General features: G+C 34.8%; 1 protein-coding gene across 8 annotated transcripts in view; it reads left to right on the top strand.

Moving 5' to 3' along the window:
* GRIK1 (glutamate ionotropic receptor kainate type subunit 1) overlaps nucleotides 1–10,381 on the top strand; it is a 356,592-nt gene that overhangs the window by 326,652 nt on the left and 19,559 nt on the right. For all 8 annotated transcript variants that reach the window (XM_081071073.1, XM_081071071.1, XM_081071077.1 and 5 more), the window contains one exon: nucleotides 7,420–7,645. In XM_081071073.1, the coding sequence (XP_080927199.1) occupies nucleotides 7,420–7,645 (226 nt within the window). The remainder of the gene's footprint in view (nucleotides 1–7,419; nucleotides 7,646–10,381) is intronic.

Genomic DNA, 10,381 nt, shown 5'->3' with positions numbered 1-10,381 from the left:
TTTTTTTTTTTTTTTTTTTTTTTTTTTTTCTTCCTAGACTTTACTATTCTTACAGACAGTCTGACCTTAGAGTTCAGGTTTGGGATATGTGATTTTCAACATGAAAAAAAAAAAAACAACAAAAAACAAATTTAGTTTTTGTTTTTTGGTGTTTTTTTTTTTTTTTAATATCTCAGATGAGACTCCACTATCCATCATCTAAATTCAGGTAAGGCTGAGGGAATGACTGACATTTATTAAGCAAGTGTTGAGTATGAGACAAGGGTGGTTGAAGCATTTTTTCTTTATACTGAGTCCTTTGTATGTGGAATAAACATTGATCATTGACTCAATTTACACAAGAGAACTAGGATTAAATCATAAATTAAATTCCACATACATCTCAAGGCTTTAGAAGGACACCCAGAGATTCTAGCTGATGTTGTCCACAAAGAAAGAAAAAAAAAACAACTCTAAATTGTGTAGCCAATGTCACTCAGTTAATGATGCTCATTAACCACAAAATTTTCTCAAGGTCACCAGCACTCTGAGTCTTAAAGACTTAAGCACTGTGAATAATATAATACCTATTTGGTCAAAAGATGTCAGTCACCCCTATGCCAATTAGCAGGAAGGACCAAGCTAAAGATAGGCAGATCATTTTAACAACTGTCCAGAGACTGTCTGAAGAGGTCTTAGGAAATTCTCCAAAATCAGGGGACTGATTATTTGTGCTTGTCAGGCCATCAATTAATTAATGGACTCTTTTTATAAGTTAGTGTGTTATAATTCAGAACACCAAGGGGCTTCATTTAAATTTTCAACAAACTTTCTTCTATTTTTCTACTTGGGATAATACTAATTACTTATATGATATTAACTATATTGGTTTCTCAGCTCTCTGCAATTAAAACTTACAGTGAAGTGCTTCAGATTGCATGTTCTGGAGTCAAACAGCTTGGGTTCAAATTCAGAATTTACTGCTTATTAACTGTATAGTCCTTGGTGAGTTATTTAAACTCCCAGTGCCTCAATTGCTCTGTTCGTAAATTGAGGATAATATTTAACTCATTAGATTATTTTAAGGATTAAACGACTTAATAGAGGTAATGTGCTTACAATACTACTTGGCAAATTATAAAAATAAAAAAAGTAAGATAGTATTATCATCATCGCCAACATCATCACCACTACTATCCAACCCACATCCCTAGCTATTAATCCTATTTCATCAATCCTTTTGGGGAAAACAAACAAACAAAAAAAACTCTAGTTTGGTCTTTGTTCAGCTTTCTTTCTGTCAGTGACCACTGGACAGACAAGTCCAGAGACGGTGCCAGAGCCTGACATGTTAAAGATTTTCAGAGGCCAGGCCAAACAGAGACTCTACTCCTTAAAAGCCGTTCCTGAGTGTATACATTGTATTTGTAAAAGAACCACTTCCAGATGGTAGGTAGGCCACAGATGGCAAGGCTGCCCTCAGAAGTCAGCTGAGAAGCAGAGTGACGCAGTTTAATTTCATTCAACTCAATTTATATCTTTTCCAGAATCTTCAATAATACCAGTGTTTGAGGTTGGCACTGTAAGGAATGGGTGCAAAATTTGAGGACCTGAATAGCAATAGAGGGATAAGATGCATGTAGACCTGTTGAATACAATGCAATACGTGATTAAGAAGTATGTGTTGTGCAGACAGGAAGTGGTATGTATACCGGAAGAAGTTCTTGTGAGCCATAGTAGCTAGGAAATACTCATGTAAGAAATGAATCTCAGTAGAAGTTTGCTTTGTAACAAATCACTATCCTCTCAGACCCAAGCCAGAGGATTACATAGATTAGATCATGATTCAGTCTAAACTGGCTTGGATAAAATAGGTTTAAAAAGTCATAACAGACTTGTCATTTCTGGCTTTCATGGTCTGGGAACTGTGGGAATAAGGGACTCTCTAACCTTTATAATCTCCTTCCACAGAGTGGTTAGGTGCTGTCATCAACCCCAAAGACATTTCAAGAAAGTTACTGAGCACCGCACCAGTGGAATTGAAGCAATGAGCCATTGTGGGGAGACAGGATCCAGACAGAAATAGTCATTTAAGAAAGCACAAGATGAAAGATATTTCTCAAACTTCCCTGCATAGGAAGTCACTCTTCACATAAGAGCTATTAGCTCATGTTTAAAAGACCCAGCTAATTTTATCATCAGTGTCCAAAATGTTAAGTCCCTGTAGGTTAAAAATGTATTTGTTTGGGAAGAAATCCACAAGGTCAGTTTAAGTTAACCTTTTTCAAAACCAACTATATTGCTTGTAATGGCCCAATCTTTAACACTAGACAGGTGGAAAACATGAAAAATGTCTGAGCAAAGGTGTTTAAATCCCACTGAGGGAATTTTTTAAAGGGAACACATGAATTTTTAAAACCTTGGAGATTCCGCAAATGTCATAACTTTCAATTCAAGAGTATAATCAACTGCAGTGATCATGTTATACATACTTGAAACACAGAGGCCCCTCATTATACTATAATTGATTTCTTTTAATACTCTTCCTTCTAAGTGATTTTTGTATATTAAATTATATTTTTAAAATATCATGAAAATTATTATTTAATGAAATAATATATTTAATTGTGTGTTAAAGGAAATAGTTGTTTTTAAGGCAACTATTCACCTCTGATAGAGCTGTTTCATAAGTTTCATATAGCTGTTTCATCAGGATATACCTAAAGTAAAAATATATTGGAGATTTTAAAACATAATTATTTTTGGTACTTCATTGGTTCAATATACATATACCAGGGGTGCCAAAAAAAGTATACACATGACTTGTATTCATCTTTTGTTATCGATATATATTGAGCATTAAAATTTTAATACAGCTTTACCTTTCTTAAAATGTATATACATTTTCTTGGCACCCTCTGTATATACCATATTTGTAAGATTAATTTTAATTAGATAACAAAGATCAAATATCAATAATTTCCCCAGTGTGTATGGATGTGTGTGGAGTTAAGCATATATGTAAAAATAAACATATATAAACATAATTCTATATATTAAATCTCTAGACGTATTAGTCTGAAGTAGAACTGCGTATTTATTCATTCTATTGAATAATATTATACATCTTCATTGTAGAAGCCCCATAACCTGGGTGAAGAAATTATGTGATAAATAATGCTTGTCTCAATAAAAATAAGATATTAGAGAGATATATCTATAAATTGGAGTTTCTATCAGACTTAAGACCATGATTATACTTTGGAATTGCACATATTTTGTATGTTATAGTAGATAGTCTGCAACTGAAAACAATGGAACTATATGGAATACAAAATGCTGTTACATCAAAAGACATAAACAATATCTACGTTTTCTTCTAGGTTCCAATTATTGCATCTCTTAAAACACTGTATAATTTTTTTGTCCAGACACATGTAAGCTGCCTAAATTCATGTAAATCGTTCCCATACATTATATGATGATGACAAGAATCGCAACAGCTCTGGCTGTAATAGAGAGATACCACAGCTACTTACTGCAATGATATCTTCAGAAAATTTAATTCTGTTGAAACATTAGCCAAGTCATTAGTTCGATGTTCTGTGTATGAAAACGAATAGTCGTTTCCCTTTTGGTTAAGAACACGGACACTGGAAGCAGATGGCTGGGATCAAATCCTGGCTTCACCATTTCTTCATGCTGTGTTGTGTTTCCTCATCTGTGAAAAGGAAGTAATAGCATCTTTCTCATATGATCACTGTGAAGATTAAATGAATTAATATATGCAAAGTGTTTACACTAGTGCTTGGCATACAGTACACTCTATGTGCTGGTTATTATTACCATTTTCAAGAAGGTGTTTTTAACTTCCTACAAACACATGGTAAGTCACTTCCCAGTGACTGTTAATTTGCACGAATTACAGGTGAAATAAGAAAGTGATTGTCATCAAATGCTGATACAGTAACACTTTCTTATAACAAATTTTAGATGAAAAAATGCTTATTCTTTGCCAACAATGTTTCATCAGCTTTCGAATAGCCACATAATCAGGTCTAAACAGACAAAATGAATTTATCTAAGCTCGATGCCCCTCCAGGATTTAAAAAAAAAAAAAAAGGAAAAAAAACTTGTTATAAAAACACTGTTAAAAAAAAAACAACACCTGGATGATTTCAGATTTAATAAGTGCGGCCTTTTCAATTGTAGTGACTTGCTAAGAAGCTCAGAGTACTTTACAAATATTCTAATTAACCTTTGACACATTCAGTAAAATAAGAGGCAATCACTGTTTCTATTTTTAAATTATGTATTATTTAAAGCGATTTAGCATACTGAGACTATAGAAGATTTAGATGTGCAAAAACATCCAGACTGTCATTCAAATAATTTGCTTGGTCTTTTAATATTTATGACAATTTTTATGAAGTCTGCTCCTATTTTTAGGATTATTAAGATTTACCTTAAAATGCAAAATCTATTTAAAAAGAAGAAAATCTAATTTAACTACTCCCAAGATAGTACTTTTTGACCTAACAAAAAATAAACATTACAGAACGTGGTGTGGTATGACAGTGGACAAAACTCAAAAGTGAGGAAAGAGACCCTAATTCTGAATTGGCTCTTTCACTAACCAATATGACCTCTGTGTATCAATTAGCTGTCTTTGAAGTCAGGACCTGCACAAAGTATATGAAAAGATTGGTCTAGAAAGCCGAACCTGGAAGTTGAAGGATCCTTAAGTGAAACTCTTCCAACTATGCAGTTCTCCTGGTAGGTTTCCAGTGGTAGAAAACTCAGTATATCTTAAGATGCTTTAGCCATCCACAGATATTTCTAATTGTTCAAAAGGGTATTTCTTAGCCACATTTTTAGTCTTCCTGTATATGAAGTCTCCCCGGCTTCTCAAATAGTCTGTAACTCCAAATGTGGAATACGATAGAGCTCCAAAACAGCAAACTTTTAAAATAATGAAAGAGAACATTAAATGAAAGCAGAAGAGTGCTATTCTCTGTCCCATTATGATGACCATTATTAGGCTGGAGCAAGAAGAGCAGGAGAAGATCAAAGGAATTTAGAATGTTTCCTGTACCTCCAACTTGACCAAGTTCTCCACCAAAAGAACATTTCCACTAAGAAAATGTTCTTCCCTTGATGGTTCAAAGGAGTCCATACCCGCTAGGTTCCCCCTCCAACACCTCAAGGATTTTACTCCAAGAACAATCTTCTACTTCAAGAAGGAAGAAGTAAATGTGGTTGAATTAAATCCATGTCCTCTAGCTCCATAAAAATGTGCTCTCAAAGTGCGGTGTGAAGAACGTGCTGACTTGTGCCACCAAACTGTGATATAACAGGGAACAAAATTGAGAGTAAGCATTTAGACGTTTTGTAGCCCTTAGGTATTGTGGTGGCACTAAAGGCATGATTAGTGGATACTTCTTGAGAGCAGATGACTTTGAGGGCTGTCAATGCTCACATGAGTTACACTTGGTAGATCATTCTCTGAAAAATTTTGGCAATATGGCCACCCGCCTACCCCAAATCTGCGGTGCAGTGGAAAGAGTATTGAATTAGATATCAGAGGTCCTGGGGCCCAGTATTAGCTCTGATACAAACCAGTGTTGTCACATTCACAAAATCTTCAAATCTTCTGTACCAAATATCTCCTCTGAAAATGGCAGCTTGAATGAGTCAGTTTCTAAAGTCTCTGACAACTTTAAAGTTTCATTCTTGTAAGAAAATTATTTTCCCTTAAGGTAGTTCCCTGATGGAGAAATAATTTTCCCAGCTGTGTATTTACTGCCAAAAGACAGAGTGACCTCCCTGCACTTGCACAAGTGGCACTTTCTGATAAATGTAGCACTATCAGATGTTTAGAGGCTGAAATCACACAACAAATGAAGCATAATCCTGACCCCCCAAAAATGCCTTTGTCATGGAGACATGAGATCCAATTTGCAGATATCTCTGGGGTTGAGGAGTAACTCACAGGGGCCTCATCATGGCAGAATGGCTTCCATAAAATACCAGTATCTATAAGGTACTGTTTATTGAATTGTTGTTTGTCTCACAAGACCTTTCTCAAGGGGCTCTTCAAATGCCTAACAATCCAAAACAAAGCCATCTGTCCTACCCTAATTCATAAAGCCTACAGCATTAACCCAGGTCTTAAATAGAGTTAGGAAATGAGTGAGCCCCCAGGAACAATTGAGCATGAATACCCACGCTAGAGTTGACTCTATAGGATTCCATTTACTTGTATTGCTTATGGCCCCAAATCATGTTTTAAGCTTCTCTGCACTCCTGAGATGATACGCCCTCTGCCTGCCAAAGAAGCTGTCTATGTGTGGGCACCATCTTCATGTGTGAGAGTTGGAGTTAGCTCCAAATTATCAGTAATTCTGATAAAGTCTTTCATATTCCAAATAAATGGAGGGGAGTATTGAAGCAAGTGAAGACAAATTCAGAAAAAAATAATTGGAACAATATGGAAATTGCTGAGTAAAATGTAGAGTATATAATCATAGATCACTAATCAAAAGAATAGAAAATTTATATCCGAGCAATATGAAAACTTAGGCAGTATTTTTAACAAAGAAAATAAGATAGTGGATGGTGGAATGTATAGATGCGTATATAATATGCATATATCATAAATATGTTTTATTGAATCTATCAAAAAATCAAGGAATGAAAGAGAAGACAAATGCAAACACTTTGAAAAGAAATATTCGATCTTCATTATCTAAAATATAATTACAATGAAAATTGAATATATACATTAAAAGGCATATAAATACAGTCGAAAGAGTTTTCTGATCTGCATTGTCATTTGTAAAGGGCATTTGTATTCTACATTTTCTAGAAAAGATAAGAGTGGATGGCAGTTCTTTCATGAATGAAGCAAAGAAATCACGTGATTTATCCCAGAGCTGTTCCCAGCAAAGGAATGCTGGGTCAGGTATTGAGACTTACAAATCAGAAACCAGTAAAACAATGCCTGCTGAAATTAAGTGGTTGAAGGGAAATGGAGTAAATGAGTAAAGTCCTAGAGAGAGCTAGTCACCACTTGGCCCATTGGGGTTTAAGGCCTTGTTCTTAAGTGGTCATAGTTCAGTAGGCAAATGTTGTCATTGATACTACCAAGGTTCTTCCTTCCCTAACTGAAATCAACAAATGAATGTTGAGCCAAAGCCTTACATCAATTAGGCAAGATCTTCTTTTTCTCAGTAGTTGTCTCAGTGCCTCTAAGTGTTTTGTTGTAGTAAATTGAGTTCTTCTCAATTACAAACTGAAGTCCCAGGACCTTCAATATTGGTTTCCTACCTGAGGAGAAAGAATCTTCCCTATACTCTTTGAACCACTGGAATTTGAATAGCTTTAGGATATATTTTCTCAGCACTCTTCTGCTGGTGGGTGTGCTTTCTTTCCCTGCAGAAGTCAAAGATATCCACTTACGAGAAGATGTGGGCTTTCATGAGCAGCAGACAGCAGACTGCCCTGGTAAAAAACAGTGACGAAGGGATACAACGAGTACTTACCACTGACTACGCCCTGCTGATGGAGTCCACAAGCATCGAATATGTGACTCAGAGAAATTGCAACCTCACTCAGATTGGGGGCCTTATTGACTCCAAAGGTTATGGAGTTGGAACACCTATAGGTAAGAGAGACAAGCCATTAGCCAAGACTAAGAAGGGCAATGTCAATTATGAAGTATAGAAGGGATATATACTCCACATCCTGAGAAGGTCTACAATACCGTCAGTGAACTAGTAAATAAGGGAAATTGCAACATAGATCAGAGGCATGTTTTCAGTTGAAAATTCACAGATATTTAACCTAACACACTTTGAATTCACTATTTCAAGTTCTACCATGAGATATCTGTTTAACTCTATAGATTTTATTATTTTTATCCCAAACAAATATTGTTTAAAAATATCTTCTTAATTAATCTTCTTGACATTATTTTCATCAGTACCTATACATATTTATATAGTTTTTCAATTTTAAATTATATTGGAATCTAACAAAATTAATCATGCATATATATGATAAAAGTTGAAGGGCTCGGTTTCCATGTCAGTGATATAAAAGCAAAACTATATCTGTAAAAGGAAAAGGATAAATATTAAATTATAATTAACTCAGCAATATGCTAAATCCAATCAATGATAACTATCTAAAACCTCCAAATATTTCTATTCCTTTATTTTGTACTATTGCTCTCCCTGGGGATAGTATTGCCTTATAGTCATACAGATTTATACAGCGAGGTCTTCTTGCATGTCTAATATATAGAACTATATTTTATATTCAAGGAATAATTACTAATTCCCTCTCTACAGAAAACTGTATTGGATAAAATCTAGTACAGTGGCAGCCTGCTCTTCTCAAGTGAGTCATTGGTAATTTTCTAATAAGCATTCCAAAGGATAGGAATAGGGCACATACAAACCACTGGGCTCCAGTCCAATAAGCAGAAATCTTAGTTATAGACAAGTCAGATAATTAAGGACCCACAGTAGATTGAGTTTGCTTTGTCTGTGTTATTATTATTATTGTTTGAAAGGGATTATCCAGTTCAATCTTCAACATTAGACAGGGATTGCAAACTGAAATGCCCACAGAGACCAAGCAGAGACCATTCATAATTGAATAAGGCATGTTTGCTTGAGGAGGTAACAGAGAATGGTAGCAACTATAGAGAATTAGAGACCACACAACTCAACAAAAGAGGGCAGCTGTCTTTCAGATCAGTAAATTTTATATGTGGGAATCTGAGTACAAGGTTGTTAGATATTCCACTTTTTATGGGGAAAAAAATCAGATTTTAGGTGAACTGTCCTGATATTTTAATTTAACAACAAATTCATTTAAAGAAAAAGACTATGTATCTCAGGTCAAACTTTTGATCAATACTAATTTGATTAACCAGATACAGGTCAATGCACTTCATCTTTTACCATACTACACAACCAATTTGACTCCCTGATATCTACCTGGTGTTAGAAATATATGCTATGGAGAAAGTTTATTATTACTGTTATCATGTATGCCTTCAAAAAAATCTACTACAGAATGATTACGCTAGGGAACCTTTATCTGCATTTTTATCCCTTTATTTTCAATGACTTTTCCTGATGAAATTGTTAGCGAAGTGTGTATTTTTTTTCTAAGTGGCAAGCTCTCCTACAATTAAGTCAACATGTCTGCAGGGGACCAGAGGGATTGTTAAACACTAACTAAAAGGATATTATGCCTGTTTTTGACTTGAAAAGCAATGTCCTATCTCCTTAACCAAGCATTGTCACCTCATTTAAGATAATAAGGGTGATAGAGAGATGTTATTTTTAATAATTCCATTACTACTGCTTTTAGTTAAATGGGCCATAAGTTAGACAAGAACACCAGGAGTGGGTTGTCTTTGCCTGAATCTTTTCAAAATCAAGACCTTAGAATTGATTGTGATATACTCTGCATATTTTTAGAGGAGCAACTGTAGTTTCTCAATCGAACTATAGACTATAAAATTTATAACTGCATTTTTATCATTCCATCTTCCTCTCATAACCCCACCTCAACCGCCTTTCAACATCTCTCTTTGCCTACCAAATTTCCTGTCTAGTAATAATGATAGAAAACAACAATGTATATCACTCTTTCTGAGAATATTTTCACTTTAATATGAGACTTTTAAAGGGTATTTTTTCTATTAAATGGACTATAACTCTAAAACTAATTTTTTTGTGGGGTGAATGGGGAGGAAACAAGGGGCTCCTTTCTGCAACACTCCTGAATTAATATAGCACTTTGAAAATTACTCTGCCTTCATGTAAATGAGACTGACCCTCTAATGAATATCACTATATTTTATATAATATGATAATAAAGATACTTGAATGTACCAATTCAGTTTGCTTTCAGCCAACCTCATCCATACTCGGACATACAAGTTCCAAAGTTGAAGATTCTATCCCCCTCCCTTTCTTCCTCCCTAGATGAAAAGAAATACACTCCAGGAATTTTTCATAATGGTTATAAACCTGTCATGCTTTTAAACCAAAAACAATGAGGGAATAATTGGAACAGATGGCAGAGCTCAGAGAGAATACATCCATTGGGAATACAGCTGTTGGATAAATTTGTGAGATATTTCTTTCTATGATGAATTGACTCTTTAAGAAAGATCAGTTACTATTCAGGAAGATCTGTGTAGATACATATATATTTTTTTCAAGTAACTTTAATAAATCACTTCCAATGTCATTCAGTCCACTTAAACAACAACAACAAAGATTGAAGCTAAAATATATTCAGACATAAAACATTCTCTGTTCACGTCTAGTCCTGCCCTGACTGAGTCCCTCATGGCTCCAAACTCTTCTCGATGGTC

The sequence above is a fragment of the Rhinolophus hipposideros genome, assembly GCF_964194185.1.
Source record: "Rhinolophus hipposideros genome assembly, chromosome: 2".
NCBI classification, from domain to species: domain Eukaryota; kingdom Metazoa; phylum Chordata; class Mammalia; order Chiroptera; family Rhinolophidae; genus Rhinolophus; species Rhinolophus hipposideros.
The sequence above is the reverse complement of the archived record's forward strand: the minus strand, read 5'-3'. Positions and strand labels throughout refer to the sequence as shown.